General features: G+C 41.5%; 1 protein-coding gene across 1 annotated transcript in view; it reads left to right on the plus strand.

Annotated features, from left to right (window-relative positions):
- The window catches only part of WDR49 (WD repeat domain 49), a 94883-nt gene that overhangs the window by 60623 nt on the left and 11156 nt on the right, over positions 1–23104 (plus strand). Inside the window, exons 12-17 of the mRNA XM_040986387.1 lie at positions 1208–1372; positions 2953–3140; positions 4004–4201; positions 5785–5966; positions 13786–13895; positions 15669–15815. Coding sequence (XP_040842321.1) covers positions 1208–1372; positions 2953–3140; positions 4004–4201; positions 5785–5966; positions 13786–13895; positions 15669–15815 — 990 coding nt within the window. The remainder of the gene's footprint in view (positions 1–1207; positions 1373–2952; positions 3141–4003; positions 4202–5784; positions 5967–13785; positions 13896–15668; positions 15816–23104) is intronic.

The following is a 23104-nucleotide window of genomic DNA, read 5'->3' on the forward strand; positions in this document are numbered from 1 at the left end:
TGCAGCATCAGCATTTCTGGGTTACTGAGAGCAAAAGCCAGTCCCTCATTTTTATCTAGTTTAGATTTTGCCAACAAATCTTGCCAAATTGCTTTTAAGGGAACCTTGGATACCCCTCAGTAGGAAAATGGGTTACTTCTGGTCACTTAATAGGCTATTCAGGCTCAAACTAGAGCATGCAGTAAATACTATGCCACCTGGATATCTTAAATTATTCCTTGCCTCAGAAAGTTGCAAGGAGCATTAGATGTGCGTATATTTATAGATGTGAGTGTATTGTATTTTATGGGTTTAGCAGAGCTTGTGAATATTTTATACTTAAGCAAAATGCTTTGACTTCTATAATTTATTTTAGTTTCCTTAGATTCTAAAGTTTTTTTTTCTTATACTATTTATGCGGGTAATGAATATGCCATTCCTTCTGCTCTAGCAAGATACTATTGTCTCAATTGCACATACCCAAAGAGACTTGATTTGACGTTAATTTTGTGAAAAGTTAAGGAAACCACTGGATTGCTTAACTGCCAATTCTTCAAGCGAGAGGGCTGATGTCTATTGCATGTACACTGACCCTCAGAAGAGTTCCATCTTGTTCTTCCCATGATTAAACTGTGGTTTCCATGAAATGCAAAGAGACACGAGGGAGAAAAGTTGATAACAGCAATTCTTTGAAGGACGTGAAAGATGTTGCTATAAATTTTTCACTTGAGATTTTGAAGATATCTCTGTAAGATTTTTCCACAACTTTATACAATCTATTAATTCATTCAAGAATAATAATCCCAATATTTGCTAATAAATTCTGTAGATTATGTAATCAGACAATTGAAGTACAATTGAAAGCATCTTCTCCACAGCAATTCTAACCAATACTATTACTAAAAATGACCCTTAAAATATATGTAAGCAGTCATTACATTTCAAGTTCATCACAATATTTTCAGGACTGATATTAATCATTAATAGGCTGAAAATGCAGTGATATTAGACTCACATTTCACTTACAAATGAGGGAAGTATGTAAAGAGTATGAGAAACAAAATGTAACCGAACAGCCCAAGCAGGGGTTGAACAAATGGTGGCAGCCTTATGGATGCACAGCAGAAGTCTGAGACTTGTTGGTGGTGGCCCCGTTGTTCCTCCCAGATGCTAGTTTTAAACTAGATGTTCACATTTCTTGGGAAACCTGGCTTTGCCTTCCTAACAGATTCAAAGCCTCAGAGTTGCCTCAGTGCTGGGAAGAGCTGCTCCGTCCATCTCCAGGCAGATCAGGCTTGCCGAGGAGCCTGCTCTATTCAGGTTGACACCGAGGGCAATAATGCTGTCATGAGGCTCTGCTTTCTTGAAGCAAGAAAAAACATCGCGGCAACAGGTAAACATATGCTTACGTATTTTGTATATAGGTGAGTAGAGAGCAATCAAGTCCAATCTACTTCCAAGACTTGTGGAGTTTAACCACATGCAATTTACAACTCAGGACTAGGTCATGGGACTCTATGATACATGACAAGGGAAGATGGGGTTGAGTAGAGGCCACTGTTAATTTATCCTGTGTTAAATAAACCATGATCAAGGTGAGAAAAATTCTGCCAAGCCATCAACATGAGCATCAATTAAAAATGACATTCCAGGCATGGAAGATGGTTGCCTTAGTAGAATAGAGGTGCAACAAGACAGACGCTCTAAATACAGGATTTAGGTCTAGGACAACAGAAAAGGAGATCCTGACACTGACTTCAGACACGTGTTATGAAAATGGACTAAAAAGAAGTAGGGAGGATCTTGGAGACTGAGATCAGAGTAAAATTTGGAATTACCTTTGACATAAAAATAACTTTTTTAGGGGAGGAGGTGATGTAATGAGCTGAGCGTTTCTACCAGTGGTGTGTGGTTCTCAGAGTACATCAGAGTTCCAAGAAAATAGTTTGCTGACATGTATGGCAAACCGGAGTGGTCCAATATGATTTTTCCCCTTAGCATTAGGGTAATATGGGTTACAAGATTGAAAAATTAACATATTTGAATCATATTTTTCTCTATTCCCTTTATCACATTTAAATCAGAAATTAAAAATCTGCATGATTTTCACATAAAGGTTTTCTGTGTTGATTAGTAATCATGGTTTATGCTTAAAGGTTAGCAACATTGTGGCTTGCACTCACACTATGAGCTATTATTCTGAAATTGTTCTTATATTCTCAACACCGACTGTTTTTAATGTTATCACCATCCCCAAACGGTTTCTGCTAATTTAGTTCCATGCCATTGTTTCTACCTTAAACAGAGATGATTGTCAGTCAGCAGTAAAATTGGAAGCCATCTGCAAATTTACTAAATAATAGGAACTGTTTTACCTATAAAAGTATTGTAGACAAAGCACTTCAACAAAGCATATAAAAATAGGAAAAGAAAGGCTAATTCTAGACCTTTTAACAGAAACATGATTCCGTAACAGCCTACAAGCAATTCTTGATGAAAAAAAATGTAAAATAAACTCATAAATAGAATCCCAAGTATGCGGTTCAACAGAGAAATCAGAGTAAACTGCTGTCAGTAAATATCATGTATCCACATGCGTGTGAGGACCTTTTCCTTCACTGGGCTGTTGGGGACGATGGCTTTTAGGTAGTCAGAGTATTAGATGAATGTTGAAATTAATATTTTGTAAATTTACTTGAAGAGACTACTTGCAGCTAGCTTCCACAACAGGACATTGAATGCAGGAAGGCACACGAGCTGTAACGAAGCACCTTCCACATGTGATGCCATTTAACACAACAATTAGTGAGCGCCTTCTAGGGCTTTATTCCTGTCATAGAGAATGGGAGTCATGCTGAGAACTGATCTGAAGGCCCCTCATCTCTGCAACCCACGGACAGCTCCACCAAGTAAGACAGTGAAGGTGCTAGAGACACTGTTCCTTGCATAATCGAGTTTTCTCTTACACGTCAGGAGGATCCAACCTGGTATCATGTGGAGGATCTGGTTATGTTAGATTCTGGGACACATTTAAGAAGCAACTTCTGGCTGAATTTGTGGCTCATGATGGAGTTGGACCCATTATTATGTGTACTGATAAACTAAATCGCTACCTCACCACAGGAGATCTGGATGGGAGACTGAAGATCTGGAATATAGAGGTAGATCAAAATTAGAATCACATCATCTTTATTGTTTTTGAGTTTCACACTTTTTGTAAATTTCAAATGAGAAGACAGAGATAGGAAGGGAGAGAGAGGGAGAGCGCGAGAGACTCTCAATCTCTTGCAGTATCTGGTGCTATGCCACGATGAAGTCAGAGATCGGGAACTCCAGCCGTACATCCTGTGTGATTGGCAGTAATCGAAGTGCTTGAGCAATAATCTGCTGCCTTCCGGATTCACATTGCCAGGAAGCTGGGATCCAGAACGTGGCCGGAATTTAATCCCCTAATCCCCCATGTGAGGTGTAAAAGTCCAAAGTGATGTCCTAACCACTAAACCAACGGCAAAATCCTGATCTGAATGTTTTAAAGAAAAGCTTTGCTTATATTTAGCAGAAATTTCTTTGAAGTAATAGGTGGAGAGAACCAATGTTTTTCTCAAGTCAATAACCCAATTCAGGAATGCGACATTTCCAGCATGGTGATGCAATAGCGTCATATGAGTATAAAGAATTAGGATATATCATATTTAAAATGAAATTGTAACCCTAATTTCAGTACAGTTACCAGCTCATTGTCCAACATGACTACCATTTTGAATTAGTGGATAATTTGTTTCCCAATTTAATAGTAATATTAAAAAGCATGTAATATGTGAGCACCTGTAGCATGGTCAAAATTATCTCCAACAAACCACTGACTTGACTTCTCATTTTTCTTTTTAGTCCTCCCCCTCTTGCTCCTTAATTTTTTTGCACACTTTCCAAGTGAGTCAATACAGTTATGCAATTTTTGTATCAGGTATTTTAAACATATACTGTGTGTGGATGCTGCAGAGACCTGGCGTGTGTTTTCTCTCAGGAGTACTGTCTGAACTCCAGCGAGAGCAGAATTGCAGAGGCCCCACCTCTGCTGAGATCCTTCCAGCCACATGAGGACCGGATTAGTTCCCTGGCCATGTGCGAGGTGGGAGGCTGTGTGCTCGTCCTCTCGTCCTCTGCAGACTGCAGTGTTTGTGTGACTGGCATCTGTGACACGCCTGTTTGCATCTTTGGCCAGGTACAAATACTGCTTCTATATTACTCCATGATTTACTTGACATTTAGCAAGGACTCAGGATGCCATTAGATCCTGTCAGCTATTTAAGTTTATTTATTATGAAAAGGCTTATATTCTATAGCTATAACTCGAGGCATTCTGTCCTGTTCAGTGCAAACCATGACAATTCCAAAGCAGATGGCGTCAGAGAGGTGGGACGGTGGCAGTTCTGTGCAGTTCAGCATGGCCTGGGATTTCTGAGGAACTTTCTCCGATGAACTACCTTCATCTTTGAATACTAGTGAGAATACAGTGTGGATGATACTCAACTTAGCCTAGACAGAGGGTATGACTGTCAAACAGTGAGCAGGGATACACTCCGACTCCTGCAAAATACGAAGAACTGATGTTTGTTAAGGTTTTCCTGAGTTCTGTGAGTTTTATATGAATTAATTCTACCCTGTGAGGGAAGAACTCTTATTCGTTCCTTTTTATGAATGAGGAAATAGAGGAACAGAGAATTTGAGACAATTACATTCGCTCACAGAAAATGATCAATGGTAGAGTTGGCTTTTAACTCAAACTGCCTCATATCAGAAATGCTTTCCGTCCTTTTGTCCATGTAACTAAGTAACCTATAAGTTGTACTTGTCTTTTTTTAAAAAAAATGCATGGGAGATAAATATTCTTCATCCAAAATTTCATTTCTTTCTTCTTCTGCCTGCATGGGGACGCTGTTCCTGTTCCTTTCTCACTCTGAAGGACAATAAGCATCTGATTGATGCCAACTAGTGTTATTCAGACATGGTGATGTAAGTGGAAGCCTGAGCTTCAATTTCTGTTTGGCCAAGTAATGTCATGTGCAATCTTATACATGAGAATGTGAAATTTTGTTAGTGTTACAAGATAAGTTTTGTTGCAGTATTTGTGAAACCAGTTTGATTGGCATCATCCTGTGCAGCAAGAATTCTATGCAGTCAATACAAAGGAAAGGCAGAACAGAAAATAATTTGGGGAGGAGACACATGTCTGGCTGAGCAATGTGAGAGTTGGAGTGTAACAGGGCTGCATCCATGTCTTCTGCTCTATGAAGAAGGTGAGGGCTAGACTCTCCTTATTCAGAGAAAGCAGTGGCTGGCAGTGCAGGTAGCTGTGTGCTGCATGAGACAGGGTGGGGCATAGCTGGCAGCCTGAACAGGTGAAAAGTTGCAAGTTTTCTCTAGCAGCTGGCAACAACTGTGCAGTGCTAACCTGATTGTGCAGCTGCTTGGGCTCTGCTGGGGCTACAGTGTTTAACAAATATATTTCCTGTTCAACATTTGAAGGTGATAATGACAATATTTTATATTGAATTATTACTTCTTCAGACCATTTTTGTTTCTTAGTATGCTGCCCAATTTTTACCTTGACTGCAGTTATGTGAATGAGTTTCCACTCCATCCCATGAGATTGTCGGGTTCTTGTGGATAAAAGTCATGTCTTTCTCATTTGCATGTGTGTGCTCAAAAGACTACAATTAGCAATGTGTCATCAGGTCAACAGACAAAAATGAACCAAAGACATTTCATTAAATTAAAGCAGATTTCCTTTTTTTTTTTCTCCAGGCAAAACATTGGAATATTGAAAACTATCTTTTTCTTCCTAAAAGAAATACTGATTTAGAGGAAGGTGAAATTCAAAAGAAAGAAGTGAGAGCAATTCCTGTGTTTTCTAAGGAAAAGTCAAGTTTAGAGCCAAAAGAACATTCTCCGCTTAGTAAGGAAATTAAAGATGACTCAACACACCAGTGAGTAATTTTAAGCCTTGTGTGGGTGTCCTGTGTCCTGAGCAGTCTCAGCACCCAGACAAGATTGTTACCAAGCTTCCTTGTGGGTTTTGTGGAGTGTCCAATGACTGCCTCAAGATGTCTGTAGAATTTAGGCTATTGGTAGGGGTCTATGTGGGTCACATGAGGCTTATCTGCTCAGGATTAGGTTGGGTTCCTTCCTTCCTTCCTTCCTTCCTTCCTTCCTTCCTTCCTTCCTTCCTTCCTTCCTTCCTTCCTCCCTCCCTCCCTCCCTCCCTCCCTCCTTCCTTCCTTCCTTCCTTCTTTCCTTCCTTCTTTCCTCCCTCCCTCTCTGCTTCCTTCCTCCCTCCCTCCCTTTCTTCCTTCCTTCCTTCCTGCCTCCCTCCCTCCCTCCTTCCTTCCTTTCTGCCTTCTTTCCTCCCTTCCTCCCTCCCTCCTTCCTTCCTTTCTTCCTCCCTCCTTCCTCTCTCCCTTTTTCTTTCTTTCTTTCTTTCTTTCTTTCTTTCTTTCTTTCTTTCTTTCTTTCTTTCTTTCTTTCTTTCTTTCTTTCTTTCTTTCTTTCTTTCTTTCCTTCCTTCCTTCCTTCCTTCCTTCCTTCCTTCCTTCCTTCCTTCCTTCCTTCAAGTTAGAGAGAGAGAAAGAGAAGGTCATGTTTTCATTGGTTCACTTCCAAAATGACCATAATGGCCAGAACTGGGCCAGAAGCCAGCCAAGAGTAAGCTTCAGGTCTCCCACATGCGTGCAGGGGCCCACAGATTTGGGAAATCTCTCACTGCCTTCCCAGGTACCTGAGAAGGGGGCTGGATCTGAAGTAAAGCAGACAGAAGACAGACCATATGGGATACCAGCATTGCAGGTGTTAACTTTACCAGTTAAACCACAATGCTGGCTTTGGATTATTTTTGTTTTGTTGTTGTTGTGCTTGTGTGGAATGACTAATATCAATTCAGAACCTTTCAGCATTTTATTTATACTCTGTCATTAACCTGATTGTGAAAATCAGCCGCTTTCTTCAAGAATGTGTTTTGTCAGACTCAGATTTGTACTCAGTTTTGGCAAGGTTCACGGGGGACAGTGTGCCACAAAATCACAGCTGCCTTTGAGTGTTCAGCATCACTCTCTTGCATAAACACAGCCTTTCCCTGTGGCTCAGTATTTCTTCTCTTTACACCACTTTGCTAGATTCCATCCTGACATACACTTCATTATTTTTCTTTGTTTTTTACCCTCTTACCAACATGGTCTCATAATTTCACATTTCTTTGATTTCAAACAATTATTTTTAAAAATTGTTTTTTGTTGTATTTTCTTTCATACAATTAATTTTTTTTATCATCTGCATTTGCTACTTCTAAGGCATTTGCTGGAAAAATTGCATAGAATATTTATTTCCATATACCTTTCCTACAGAAGCCTCACGCTGATCACCCAGTCACCGAAATTAATATTACATTTATTACAAATGATGAATAAATATTGCTATCTTATTATTAACCCAGGTCCGTAGTTTCCATTGAGTTCTAGCATTTGTTATTTAGTTCCACTGGTTTTAACAGAAACGTTATGTGTGTATTCACCTTTACAATATCCTAACAGAACTTTTTTTTCCTTCTCTAAAACCGCCTTGTGCTCAGCTTGATCTTTCTGCTCCACTTCCCCCGAGCGTGGGCACAAATGGATGCTTCACTGCCGTCGTTGTTTTGTCTTTTTCAGAATGTCGTAGAGTTGGAATCGTGTAGTGTGCAGCCCTTTACAGTTAGTGTCTTTCTCCAAGCAATATGCAACCAGATTTCTTCAGTGTTTTCCCATGACTTGATAATTCATTTATTGTTGAATGATATTCCATTATACTGCTGTATCATAGTTTACTTATTCATTTGTCAGATGATATGTATCTCAATTTATTTCTTTGATTTTTAAAATCAGTATGGCATTTTTACTAACACAGATATTTCTGTATTTTGTTCTGTTAAATCTGAATATTTCAAAGTGCTTCAAATTTAATTTTTTGTTAGTGATATTTGATAACAAAATAGATTTTTGTGCATTATCCTTCACTCAAAATTTGCTATACTTGCTTCGTATTTCCAGGTCTTTGTTGTTATCAATCCTTTGGGATTTTGTACATAATTGTGTCACCTTCAAGGGGAGACAGTTTTTACATTTTTTAGTTTTTCTCCTCAATGTGTGTTAGTTATTTTCTCTTTAATCTTATCGTGTTCAGACTTTTAGTACAACGCCGACTTGGGTGCACTCCATAACTTTGCTTCAATGAGGCTTGGGCGGCTTGAGCAGTGAGAAGCTAAGTTGTCTCTCTCATTCAGCATCTTCTCCAAGTGAAAACATTTTGTACCAAAATGTACACACGAGCTTTTATATTTCTATGACTGAATTCAGGTGACTGAATTCAAATAGTTTAAAGATGCCTCGATTATAAGCCGCGGACTGATGCTGTTTAGAGATTACTAAACTAATTGAGAGAGAACGGCGCCAGTCATAGTTTCTGAATTGACTTGTCAGTGACATCCCTCACGCTTCCTGGGAACATGACCAGGAATGTTCTGTGGAAAACGCAATTATCCGCTGTAAAATGTCCTCTGTGTTGTTCACCCAGTATTGAAGGTGTCATAGGTCCTTTCTTCCCTACGAAAATGCTGTTCTGAAGAACGTACCCTTTATCTTATCAGATTAGTGAATTCAAACAGAGAATTACATCAGTTGTTGATCTTGTCCAAAACCAAGTAGGGATGGTAAATGTGTGAACGAGTTTAGACAGGTGGAAATGGAAGAAGCTCATTTGGTGGCTGTGCACGCAGGGTGGGTGTGTTTAGCTGCACATTTGGTCACTGTGCATACAAGTGGGTATGTTTAGCTGGAGGGAGACACAGAAAGATGGAGAAAGGGAAAGACATGAGTTATTGAAAATGCAAAGAGAAAAAAAGGAAAATAGCAAATGATTTAAAGCTATATTATTTGTGAAAGTATACTTTTCCTGAACTTAGTAGCCTCTAAAAATTCAGTAATTAAGTTGAAAGATTAATTTGTGACACCCAGCTTCTTTCTGCCTAATTTCTGTGTGAAGTGTTCACCCAGCATTTAACAGAAAGCTTTTCCTAGGATTGAATCACTCTTCATTGTAGAATTCAAGCAGATTCATCCTTTTGCTGCACTCTCACTCACCAACCTTCGTTCTTAGTCCAGAGCGATGAAGAGACACTGTTCCCCTCCTGGTGTCTGCCACGTCTCTTTGGTCACCATTCCTAAAGCTGCAGATGAGGTAGGAATGGATCATTAGAAACCAAGAGAAAGAATCAAATCAGAAGCCTAATAAGAATTCCCATTAATTCCCCAACAATCTTATATAAACTAAAAGGCATGCCTAAAATCAGTGTTTCGTGAACATGTGAAGTAACTACAGTATTTTAAATTCTATATTATTCTTAGGAGGGAACTCAGATTTAATATTATTTGTATGTTGCTGATTGCCTAATTATTCTGCCGGTAGATTTCAAAGGAAAAATTGAATTAGAAAGTACATGACAAATATCAGAAAAACACACAAAGCAATACAATTTCATTGAAAATTATGCCTTGTAGGATGTAAGACACTTGAGGAATTGACACTATACTGCCGTCAACAGTCTTCGGCAGTAACTCTCCTATGTCATCTTTGACAAATGAAAGTCAATTAAAATCTACTCAATTTTTGAAATATGAGTCTTCGAAATGCTAGTGCAGCACGATATTTTGATGTTCATTATATCTCCTTACATTTTGATTAATTATTTTGCCAGTTCCCAAGAACAGTAGCAAAAATGGCTGAGGAGGGTCTAGGAGCCCTCTACTTGGAGTGACAAATATTACCTCATTCTTGCTTAAAGTTCTAGTTGGCAGCTGTCAGTGAGCTGTTGGCATATCCCAGGCACAGTCTAAGATCTTCATGAATGAGCCCAACACAGTGGCCTAGTGGCTCAATCCTCACTTTGTATGCTAGGGGATCCCACATGACTGTCAGTTCAAGCCCTGGTTGCTCCACTTCCCATCCAGCTCCCTGCTTGCGGCCTGGGAAAGCAGTAGAGGATGGCCCAAAGCCTTGGAGCACTGCACCCACGTGGGAGACATGGAAGAAGTTTCTGGCTCCTGGCCCTTAGCTTTGGATCGGCTCAGCTCTAGCCACTGCAGCCACTGGGGGAGTTAACCAGTGGATGGAAGATCTTTCTTTATCTTTATTTCGTTATCTCTCTAAATCTGCCTTTCCAATAAAATAAATAAGGAAATCTTAAAAAAAAAATCTTCACAAATTTAGCTCATTTAATTCTCCCCTAATTCTGAGAAATGACCATTATTATCATCTCCTTTGCACATGTGAGGGAGATGAGGCAGAGAGAAGTTAAGTGATTCTTTCAAGGTCAACCAAGCAACAAGAAGATAGTCAGAATCCAAACATGAGCAATCCTCTGTCCATATCTCACCACTATTTTATAAGTCATTACAAATGTTGTCCAGTATCTGCTGTATGGATGCCACGAGCCTAGGCGTCTTTTCTTTTAATGTCTCATAGGATACTAACACTTAGACATTCCTCACACCTCCTCTTCACAGTGAGAGCTATGAGAGAGGAGATTAGATCATTTCCTTCTCATGGAATTAATGCCAAAGCTGTTGTCACCTTCACTTTGCTATTTTCCTGGATCGTGTTCATTCTCCCAAAAGCTTTAAGTCTATGCCTGAGCTTCTCATTAAACTCTTCTCCCATTTTATCTCCATTCATCATCTCTTCTTTTGGGGATATTTTCCTCTTTTTCGCTCCTTGTACATTTCCATAGAAACTTCACTGACTAATATCGGATATCTACAAAAAAAGAAGCAATAGGGTTTTGTCCTTTGAACGTGCCGATGATTATATGAGCATGTAGCACACACAGCATCCCTTTGTTTAGAATTTTGGCAACTAGCCACACCGATAGGAAACAATACGAGCAAATAGTGTGAGTTGTTGCAGTTCTAAGATGCATTTTTTAATCTCTTAGTAATTTTCTAGTTCGTGGATAAAAAATCTTTAGTTAAGATGGGAACAAAGGTTTTTTTTTCCTTTTCTTAATTCAAAAGCTATTTTATTTAAATTCCATTGGATGAAACAGTCAGAAAACAAATGACCCCAAAGTAAGGAAAAGCTAGAGCATTTTGAAAAAATGAAGATCTGAAATTAGCCACTCGAGTTCTTCTTTCCCTTTCCTTCCTTTCACTTCCCATCCATTCCATTTCTCTTCCCTTTGCTTCCACGCCATGCCCTGCCCTTCCTTGCCCTGCCCTTCCTTGCCCTGCCCTTCCTTGCCCTGCCCTTCCTTGCCCTGCCCTTCCTTGCCCTGCCCTTCCTTGCCCTGCCCTGCCCTCTGCTTTCCTCTCTGACCATTGCCCTCTCATCTTCTCCCCTCCACTTTCTTTTTTTTTTCTTTTTTCCTGCTTGTCTTTTTTTGTTTGAAGGGGAGGAAGGCGGAAAGATTAGTGGAGAGTACTCCTGTCCGTTGGTCCATTTTTCAAATGCATGGCACACATATCTGTATTAGTTGAGAGCTTAATTCAGGAGCAAAATCCAGGAATAGCTCCGACACACTCCGATCTGGAATGTGAATGTCTTAACTGGTATCTTAACTACTACACCATAATATTCCTCTACCAAGAATTTCTAGGGCTGGTGTCATGAAGAAGTTCCCACTGCTCCACGTGCAACCAAACCCCTTGCTGATGTTCCTGGCAGAGCAGCAGGAGCCGGCCCAAGTTCTCAGGTGTATGTTGGTGTGTGGGAGACTTGGACTTTGACTTTTGCAGGCCAGGCTGTTGCACTCTGTGGAGGGTGATGCAGAATCTCTCTCTTTTTTTCTCTCTTTCTTTAACTCCAGCTTTTGAATAAACAAACATGTCCTTTAAAAGGGAATTCCTAATGCAACAAATACAGTAGTTTCCTTTGCCACAGACTGCCTTTCTGGTATTCATCATCAAGGTTTTGTTTGACTCTCTGCCTATTTGAAAATGATAACCATACTATCATTTTTGTCTTCAAAGTCCAGTGGGGGAATAATTTAAGGAGCTTCTCCCATGGTACAAACAAGCGGTGCTTAACTTTCTTTTCATTCTCTGTAACTGTGGACAGCTTTTTGTAGCTAGTTTGTTTTTGGTAACTTGTCTTCAGGGAAAAAGTACCTCCAGTGGTTATTGTAAACTGTTAATACTGTAAGCCTGGTGAACTGACCCCTTGGCCATGTGACCAGAGTTACCACCGTGGGGGTGTGTGAGGCTGGCAGCAAGGGTGTCATGAGGACAGCACTTGACACGTGCTGTCTTCTCTGCTCCAATCAGTAGACCCTGTCGGTTCATTAGAAAATTATCAGACAGAGCCACCTTGAGGAGCAGTGTCTCGACAGTCTGACAAGGTCATAGTAAATAGGAAAGGTGTCACAAACTGTCACAGGACACAAGAAGCCAAAGGGTTCAGACAACTGGATGTAATGTTGATCTTATAGAAAAAGAGAAGACATCAGGAAAACTAAAGCAAAGCATGCAGGGCAGCTAATGGCAATATACAAATACCGAATTCTTAGTTGTGATCAATGGTAATATAAGATATTAGCAACAGAAAAAAAGTGGGTGGAAGGTATATCAGAACTGTAAATCTAAGACTATTTTAAAATGGAAAGATTATAAATATGGAAATCAGCAAGCAGGTATCTAAGGCCGTATCAGCAGTATCTGACAGTAGCTTTAAGAGATACATGGTCTGACGTTGCTTAGTGCTTAAACACTTTGGAGTTGCAGTGTTGCAGCACACAGTGAATTAAAAGGAAGGAAGGGAATTAACAAGTACTGATTCCTATTGCTTATCGGACACAGCTCTGAGCTTTCATTCATTGTATGTCCCTTAGAATTAATGCAAGAATTCCATTTCTGCAGGAGAAAGCTAAGGCTGAATGCAGAGGAGACCTTTCTGAATCCCATTGCCATGAGCTACATAGTACGGTTAGGTAGTAATGTTAGGGAGTGGGAGAGTGGTCAATGAGATGACCGAAGGAAGCAGGCAGAGACATGGGATGGAAGAGGCCAACCACAGCACCCGCAGCTGTGATGATTGTGGCAGATAGAAGCTTTCTGGCCTGCCGAGCCCAAGTCAGAAGTAATGATTTTTGGTAATACAACGTTTAGCTGTTAAGGCTGAATTCTATGACAGTTAGTGTTCAATGTATTTGAGATTATTTTCTATTTTCTGACAGAATTATATATATTTACAAAATGATTCCACTCCTTATGTTTTATTGATTAAAAACCCTTCCTGTGGATTCAATCTAATTTAATGTTTTCTTAGAGGTTCAAGTACCAGCTGCAAAAAATGCTAGAAATCTTTGCATTTGGGGTTCCTTATGTAAAAGCCGAGGCCTAGCATTGTATAAATAGCATTTGATATATGATCCTAAAGCTTACTTCTCATTAATCATGGCGTTTTCACATAGGGCAGCAAAGTGGTGTGTATTTCTCAAAAAATTTCTTCTGTGTAGTGTTTTTTTTTTTTCCCTCTGCCTGTCTGGTTGCTATGGGGACAGAGTCTTTGCATAACTGTATTTTTGATCCTGCATCTCATCCTTTCACATCCTCATCTGGACACAGGCATTTGAAAGCTATGGACTTGATGGTTATAAAACATTGCTAGTTATTAGGTGAGCAGTAATAAGGGCTTTTTTATTTGTCTAAGTAAGATACATATTCATAGTCAGAAAGTGTGTTTATCCTAGAATTAATATTTCATTTCTGCATGAATGTTTTCTTCCAGATTCAGACCATGTGAAGACATCAATTTAGTTAGGAACTATAAGGAAAGAAATAGTTATATGAAAAACATGCAGGAACTCTCTTATGGTGAAGCTGTGCAGCAAGCACCCAGTGAGTAATGTTGTTCTGTGTTTATAGTGTTGTTTTAATGATTGGTGTAAATAAGGGAAACAACACACATACTTATTAGTGCTGTTATTCCTTGATAAACTAATTCTTTAGTAGCATGATTGCTGTTATTATTCCTAAATAAAACCAATGCAAAGTCCTGTTTCCATGCACAGAGGAATGGCGGGAGGTCAGTCACTGAGTGGCTTGCCACGGCAGGACAACATCCAGGTGGCAGCAGTGGGCATTCTAAGCAGAAGACTTCTAAGTGTCCCTGGGCTCCCTGAGCAGAAAGGACACCATGGTGTTAGTACCTTCCTTTATGTGTTTAAGACATGAAAATGAGTAAAAACAATTTTTGTTCTCACAATCCTAAAGTCCTATAGGATACCTTGCTGCTCTAGTTGCTGACTGACAAGTATGGAATTCAACCGAAAGGTCGCTGAGACAATAGGACCGTCAGCAGGCAGCAGGAAATTGTTTCAAAACACAAATGAGCATCATTCCTTAGGAGACAACGTGGCAGGAACATAGTTTTCTTACTCAAACGGATTTTCAGTCCTGTCCAGGGAGCTGCCCTTGCACAGGCAGATTTGTTGATTTCTGCCAAGACTGTGATCAGAGAGAAATGATGATCTGTCAGCATGCAAGGCCAACTTATAAACCCATCTACTCCAACCTACGTTTTCTCGCAGTTATGTGAGGTTTTATGTGTAAAGCACACAACTCCTGCCAGTCATGTTACAGAAACTCAGTGTAATCTTGTCAATGGTGATGGCATTATTATTGTTGTTCCTGAGAGCACATTGTTGGGCGATAAACAAGGAAACGCTTGTATTTCCTGGCTGTGTAAACCCAGGCAAGCTCCTGAAGCGTCACGAACTCCTCTGTCCAATGACACCTTTCAGGCTGAGATTTCCTCTTTCAACCTAACGATGTTCTCAAAGACTGATTCCTGGTCCCGACCATCAGCAATCAGTGAAACTGACAAGGCTCTGACACCTTCACTCTACACTGCCCCTGCCTCAAGCCACGGGTGGCACACACCAGTTCATGCCTTCATATTGGGTGACCTTGATGCCTGCGAAACTTAAGAACCACTGGCCTCGCCCTCGGCCTGTTCTAAAGCAGGTGTCGTATATGGAGTTCTTCTCCTTGTCTTAAGAACAGGGCCACAGTGCTGACAAAACACAGTTCCTCTTATCACAGAACTAACCATCAGACAGAAAATTACCTACTGAATTAATGTTTTTTAGCTCTCTGCTTCCTTCTGCATCGTCGTAATGCAACAAGAAGAGTATTTTTAACAACTTTGGCCAAGATGTTACTTCCCATCAGCTCACAATAAATACGGTAATGCCACTCTGGCTTATATGGCAATGGAATGAAAAAGTACCTGCAAAAAATTATTTTGCATGTTTGGTTAAGCTAAGCACTGAAAACTATGGATTCCATTTCACAAAAAAATGCAATTCTCTTGTAGATAAGAGAACTGGGCACTTTTCCAAAACTGCAGAATATTCATTTTCAAAGGAAAATAGCAGGGGAAAAAATACAAAATAAATGAATGGGAAGCCTTGAATTTCTTCTGGTCCCTTTGAATAAGAAGGAACGTGGATGTCTTTGAACAGCTGTGTTTATGGTTTAATGATCGCTGCAGCTGGGCTGGCTGCCTAACGGGAAGGCTCAATTTTAAAAAGTGAACTTGGGAATTTGCTGGCTCCTTCCGAGGAGTGATGATATTCTATTCTTTTTCCTCAATCGTGCTTTGCATAGGTGTGTTCGGACTGTTACATGTGGGATCCCTGAGAGAGCCGCCTGTGGTGAGCAAACCTGCTTTCCTCCTGGACCCCGAGCAGTACTTCCGGGCAGAGGCACCAGAGGACCACCCCCAATCCCCAGAGCTTCTGGCACTTTCTGAAAGTAAGTCCTTACCCATCACACACAGTCATGTTTCTGTCAGAGCCCATTGATTTCAAAAAGTAAGGTATGAAGCATGAAAGTAACACATGTTTGCCTGGTAGCTTGCTGGAAAACCAAGTGTGGCTTGACTGTCAACATTGAAGGCCTTGCTGCTGATCTGGGCTTTCAGGAGGGAGAGCTAACAGGTTGGAACATGAATAGATATTTGATTGTGCTACTTTCCTGGCATCAGAATCCTGTGAATGTGTATCTGGATCCGCTATGGATGAGGACCTCTCTCTCCAAACAGCTTTAGTTTTCAAAATGCCTCTTGGAGAAGGAGCCATCACCGGCAAGCTGGTTTTGTCCTTCCCATGTGGAACACTATAAATAGAGGCCACTTAAGGCATATTGTCTTAGAAACTTCCAGCTGCAATGCCAGGTTGATGCGATGAGAGGCAAGAAAACCCAGGGGGGGGGGGGAGTAAAAAAAAATCGGAAGTGAATGATCTCTGAAGATTTGGAAGCAAGCTGTTTCAAACAATACTCTGTTTTTCAGACTCTTTGAATCTCTGAGAATTTAAAGGACAATTTCTGAACATTTCTTTCCATTCAGAGAAGGCCCCTCTGGGCACACAGGCATGCCAACCTGATTGTCAGTGAAGCACTTAGAGAGCATATGGACACTGCAGGGGAGCTCGTCTAAAATAATTAATGAAAAGCACACATTTTCATCTTGTAACAGTCACAAAATCAGAACCACGTGCCAGCCGGCTGATATCTGTGGTTACTAAATTCTCCAAGCCCTCTGAGATGAGGTTCAGTGGCATCCTTGTGAAATGTTCACCAATGACCTTCCAAAAACCCACTTTACATATTGCAGCTTCTCTTTCTTGCTGGTTCCCCTACAGAAAGGGCAAAGAGCTGAACAACATGGGTTTATTTTGCTCTAGTTGGTTTTGCCAATTTCCACTCACTAGCTGAGTACGCCTGTCATTTCTCATAGTTTCCAGTGTGATCATTTCAACTTCAACTTTTCTTGTAGCTAGCTGCTGCTAACTGTGTGATCCTTTGCCTTGCTCTTCTGGCATTCACCTGGAGCCATCAAGGGGAGGGTTTCCGGCTGCCATGGGTACGCTCTCTGTGACTCCTGCCTGTTGCACCTGATGGTCTTCTCAATCAATGGCTCTCACAAGGACCAAGACGTTCTGCTGAGAACATGGAGGGACAGCCAGAAAGCAAAGTAGGGTAGGACAACATTGTCAAAAGAGAAAACACATGTGCAAACCAGGATGGAGCATGGAGCTGAAACACAAATGTTGCAAATGCTAGAGATACGAGCAAGACAGGCACTCTCTCCATGGCGGGCACCCTAGTCCACAAAAGGAAGAGGTGTGTGTGTGTGTGTGTGTGTGTGTGTGTGTGTGTGTGTGTGTGGTGTGATGGCAGGGTGCAAATCCCGCCCCCCAAATAACTTATTTTCCAAGACAACTTTTAACTTGAATTTCTTCCTATTATATGGTTCTATAATTTCCCCCACAGTTTATAAAGGGATGTTTTTTCTCTCTCTTTTTTTTTAAAATAAAGATATATTTCTTTTTATTGTAAAGGCAAATATACAGAGAGGAGGAGAGAAAGAGAGGAAAAGTCTCCATCTGATGGTTCACTTCTCAAGCGGCCACAAGGGCAGGAGCTGAGCCAATCTGAAGCCAGGAGCCAGGAGCCTTCTCCAGGTGCAGGGTCCCAAGGCTTTTGGCCATGCTTGACTGCTTTCACAAGCAGAGAGCTGCATGGGAAGCCGGCTGCTGGAATTAGAACCGGCGCCCATATGGGATCCTGGTGTGTTCAAGGCGAGGACTTTAGCCACTGTGCTATTGCTCTGGGCCCTGATTTCTCTTTTTTTATGTTTATTTGAAAGGCAGAGAGACACAGAGAAAGGACACACAGAGGGATTCTTCCTTCCTTCAGTAACTCCTCAACTGTCTCCCAAAACAGGAGAAGGGTCAGACCAGAGCAGGGAGCTCCATGCAGGTCTCCCCAAGTGCAGAAAGCCCTCCCTACTGCTCTCAATACTTTCACGCTGGTTCCACTCAACTGCCTCCCATGCAAAGGGAAAGTTTCCTTTTCTGAAAACTTCACAAGCTTGTTAGAGAGATATACGCAAACAACGCGGACATGACCTTGACTGCACAGATGAAGGCGTGGTGAATATATTGAAGAAGAATCCAATTCTTTTTTGTCTGGGGAATAGGAAGGACTTTAGGCAGAGGGCCACACTGGAGCTCTTGCTTGGGGAATGACTTGGCATTCACAGGGCGAGGGAGGACAACAAGAAGTCATGCCAAAGCAAATATGAGGAACAGACCAAAGTACAGATGACTCAGCTTGGCTGTAGGGAGCACCTGTGAGGAACAGACAAAAGTGCAGGTGATTCAGCTCGGCTGTAGGGAGCACCTGTGAGGAATGGACCAAAGTACAGCTCGGCTGTAGGGAGCACCTGTGAGGAATGGACCAAACCACAGCTCGGCTGTAGGGAGCACCGTGGGACATCAAGATGTTAGGTGAGTTTTCTGCATGTGAGCAGAGTTGAGTCTGGAATGTGTAAGTTTTGAGACACTGATGTGCTGCTTAGAAATAAAGACCTGGAGAGTGGAACAGAGTGTTCAGCTCCTCTATGTGATTTCCTAGTTTTTCACTGTTGGTAGTCAGCTTTATGTTTGTTCAGTTAAGCATTTAACCTTTCCTAAGGTAGACACTCAATGAGCTGGCAGCTACATTGGGAACCAGAGGCAGAGAGAGCATGCAGAGGCCCAGCTTTCAGAAATGCTAAAGTCTTGTTAGGGAAATAGATAAGTAAACTAATAAATATGTCCTAGCACAAGGCCACAATAGAGATAAGCTGGTTACTGGGGAAATATATGGACACTCACAGGTGTTTTCCCCGATTATGCCTAAGCTAGATATTAAAAGTTGAGTTACTCCTAGGCAGATTAGATAGGGTAAAATGCTGGTAAAATGTAACACGTTCAAACGAAAAGGAGCGTAGTTCCAAATAGTTCTGTTCTAGAAGCGACTCGAAGGAAAGTCGGCTACATTGGTCGAGGAAGGCAAGAGGGTGCAGTCCCAGTGGTACACCTTGGCCAAGAACTGAGCATTCCGCTGGTCAGAAATGAGAAGCTATTGAAATATTTTAATGAATTATTCTAAAACACGTATTTGTCTCCTTTACTACTCTGTTGTTTTCATATCTCTTACATTGAAATTACTTTATGTACATAAACATATTTCGCATATTCAGAACACAGACTTAGGGGCTTGGGGAACCTTCTCACTCCCCTCCCGCCTGCTGCGGAATAGTTTTTCTCAGCTTTAGTATGTCTGAAAGACACATTTCCTTCTGTTGACACTGAAGGGACATTTTCACCACGCTTAAAATTCTAGATGCAGGGCTTGAATGCTACTTCCTTTCTAGTTCCTTTCCCTGCTTCCGCAGTTGCTGTTTAAAATCTCTTTCCCCATATTATTGAAACTGCTTGTTCTGGCTGCTTTTAAAACTTTTCTATTTGCCTTGCTTTTCATAGGTTTTACTGCAATAGGTGTAAATATTGTTTATTGTGTGTTTATACTGGCTGGGATTCGTAGAAATTCTTGGCTGTATTTTTCTCCAACTGTGGCCGATTCTTAGTCATTTTCTTTTTTCAAATATTGTTTCGTTGTCATTTCACTTTCTCTTGTCCTTCTGACATTGCAACTGCTTGTATGTTAGACTGTTTAAAAACATCAAATATGTGTTCTCTGTGCTTCTATATTTTAAAGTCTCTAGGCTTCAGTTCGGACTTTTTAAATTGAATTTCCATTGACTTCACTAATCCTATCTTTTGATAGTCTATTTTTTTCCACATTATTATTATTATTATTGTTATTTTTTTTCTGCATTTGGAGTAACGGCAAAGGAAAAGGGAGAAGCCCCACCCAGCCTCCCACCCATCCCAGGTTCCTGATGTAGGGCACGCTCCGAGGGTCCTGCTCAAGTGGTTTCGATAGTTCAACAGTTCTGAATGACTGACAGTCTTGCCATTCCAAGCGTGATGAAACATCTCCAGAATCCACTGGCTGACATATTTCACCTTAGAGTCTCCATTTGCCCAGATGGCAGTCTACTTTAAAGTCAGTTTAAGAAATTCTCAATTTCATCATATATATACACACACATACATATATGTATGTATTTGTTCTTGGACATGAACACATGGCTCTAAAATACCACTCAGCTCTCATTTATAGAAGCTGTGTTAGTGGAAATGGGCCGTGTTTTCTTCTCTTTTGTTCATTTTCTTTCTGCTCTCGTTAGCATGTTTACAATAGCAATTTCATTACTAACGACTGCATCTGGGAGATGTTCCCATCTGCTTGCAGTATCTACATTTTCCTCTTGGTTATTTCTTGTACTTTCCTGTTTCATTACATGCTCTCTAATTTTTGATTTCATGATAGAAAGTAGGAAAGACCTGTAGACTTAAATTCATATTTTCTCCGGGAGACTATGGACTCAAGCAACAACGGTTAGAACCGATCCCATTTCTCTGCCCAGGAACTCAGCGGGGCCAGTGCCGAGGCCTTGTCTTTCCTGATCTGAATTGCCACTCCCCTCCCTCCACACACACTTTAGTAGACTGGTGTCTCCTATGCATGAATTTTCCGTCTAGTCTGTAATCTTCCATGCCACTCAGCACTCAGAGAAGTCTTGTGGGACAGTGGTCAAAGCTCGGAAATGTTTCCCTATTTCTAGATGCAACAGCAACTCCATTTGGCCGTCACCTTTTCAGAATTTACTCTTCCAGAGAAGGGCCTCTGTTAGCCATGCCAAAGCAGGAGAGTCAGGTGTCTCAGGATTTACTGCAAATTGGATTGTTTCCTCTGATAGTGGATGCGATATGTGGACTCCACGGGAAACTGGCTGGTAAGAAGTCAACAGACTCTAAAGATTATAGGAACGAGACATCCACAGGGCAGCCACTACTCCTAGTTCTTCCCCTTATCTTCCCTTCTCCAGGGCCAAGACCCGGAGTGCACCTGCACAAGACCCTGGAGTCAAGGTGGCAAGACCTGGCTGGGTATCCACCATGCCAGCGCCAGGAGAGCCCTCCGTTGGTGCTGGCGCCCAGAACTCAGGCTCAAGCAGCCGCAGCAGGGGCTGTTCAGGGGAGGTCTTGCATGCTTTTGGAAGTGTTACCAAAAAGCTTCATGAAAATGCCAGGGAGGTGGCGCTCCTGCCTCTAGGCATGCTGCTACCTGTGGTTTCTGGAGCAGCTGCCTGGCAGGAGTCCACCGCTGCACCAGATTAGCCGGAGTTGCAGTGTGGAAGCACAGTGCTAAGGAGGCCACTCTGCAGGAGCCGGAGGACAGGGCTCTGGGACCAGAAGAAAACCAGATGCTTCTTCTCTAGTGTCCCTCTAGCGCCCTCTCGTGGTGGAGCTCAACATCACTCCAGTTGACAAGGGACAGCCAGGAACAGGCTGTGGAGTCACTGCTGGGAGGCAGCGGCTGACAACTGGCCTGTGTCTTTGCAATCGAACGTCCTTTTTTCCCTGCCTGGCCGCTTGATAACATTCTGTGTTCTTTGAAATCAAGGTAAACATTTCTACTGACTTAGAGGGTGGCGGTGGCTTTCATAGGAGCCTAGGGCCAAGTTAAATGAAAACAAAACCTGGAACAAAAAAGATAAAATAAGTTAAGACTGGCTTCAAATAAAAAGTCTACTGGTTGCTAGTTGTGGGCCCTTAGAGAGATCCATTTCATCATTCAATTCCTTCATATAAGTGGAAATGGCTTATTATTAGTTACTGTCCTCATAATGAATGTAGCTGTAAATAGTGAGACACCCATGTGAGGTCCTGATAAGGAGGTGTCACGCAGCAAGCACCTGACTTCCAATGAGACGTTGAAATCTTATTTATTGATGATATCTTATCAATCGTCTAAACTTCCTATGCTACAGGGATTACTGTCCTAATTTTCTACACACAAAAAATTTATGACATACAGAGTTTAAGTAGCATAACATATTCTATTTTTGCAACTCTCATCAATTCGTTCATCTCCTTTTCTGGAGGATGTGGCAAAGGTAAAGATTGTTGTTACAAAAGAGCACTAAAGAATCATAATTATCAGGCCCGACGTGATAGACTAGTGGCTAAAGTCCTCGCCTTGATCGTGCTGGAATATGGGCACCGGTTCTAATCCCGGCAGCTCCGCTTCCCATCCAGCTCCTTGCTTGTGGCCTGGGAAGGCAGTCAAGGATGGCCCAAAGCTTTGGGACCCAGCACTTGTATAGGAGGTCCAGAAGCAGCTCTGGGCTCCTGGCTTCCGATTGGCTTGGCACTGGCCCTTCTGGCCACTTGGGGAGTGAACCAGCAGATGTAAGAACTTTCTTCTCTGTCCCTCCTTCTCTCTGTGTATCTGCCTTTCCAATAAAAATAAATAATACATCTTTAAGAAAAGAATCATAGTTGCCAACATATGCCCCCATGCCTTTCTTCCTGAGCCTACAATAATACTTCCAGTGCCTTTACATTCCTTCAGTCTCCGTAAGACAGTTTTCAAATACCTGATGACCTGCAGGTGGCTTCTTAGTCTCACCTAGTGGGTGTTTAATATTCTTTTGTATTCTGTTTCCTTGCTTTTCAACTTGAGACATTTTTGATACTCTCTCTCTAGCTTCCAAGTTGTTCCCAGTGGGTTATCAACAGCTTGAAACCTTTCTTTGATACGCCTTATTAAAAAACCTGCAACTACTTAGAAACTGACTTTGGGTCAGGCTTTGCCAGTAAATTTCTCAGAACAAGTTTACTTTGTATCTTTAAAATCTTAAAAAGCTTCAAGTGTAGAGAGAAAGCTGTGTGTGATACCTAGAGCATATTGTATTTTCTTGTTACTGTTTGCCACCAAAAACAAGAATATGTGACAATTAAAAAGATGATGTTTTAAAAAAAAATGCCAGCTATTGCATTAGGGAGAGTTTTTATTAAAGAGGAACATCTCAAACAGAAAGGTGAGCCAAGCTTTTGCAGAGGTGGATGGACCAAGGCATTTGAGAGCCCCGTGGCAGTCCAGAAGAGGCAATGAAGTGGCTCTAGGCTCCAAGTGTGTGAGACACGAGGTCTTGTGTGCTCAGCTTTCTCTGGAATGTGTAGGGTGCGGGAGATCTCTTAGCCAGGAGCACAGAATGCTGGTTAAACTCCATCTGCTCCGTCCCCTGGTGCTCATGATCAACGACTGTCACTCTTGACTGACCTACAAGAGCCTGTTTG

The sequence above is a fragment of the Ochotona curzoniae genome, unplaced genomic scaffold (genome assembly GCF_017591425.1).
Source record: "Ochotona curzoniae isolate NIBS_2020 unplaced genomic scaffold, NIBS_Ocur_1.0 contig_4504, whole genome shotgun sequence".
NCBI lineage: Eukaryota > Metazoa > Chordata > Mammalia > Lagomorpha > Ochotonidae > Ochotona > Ochotona curzoniae.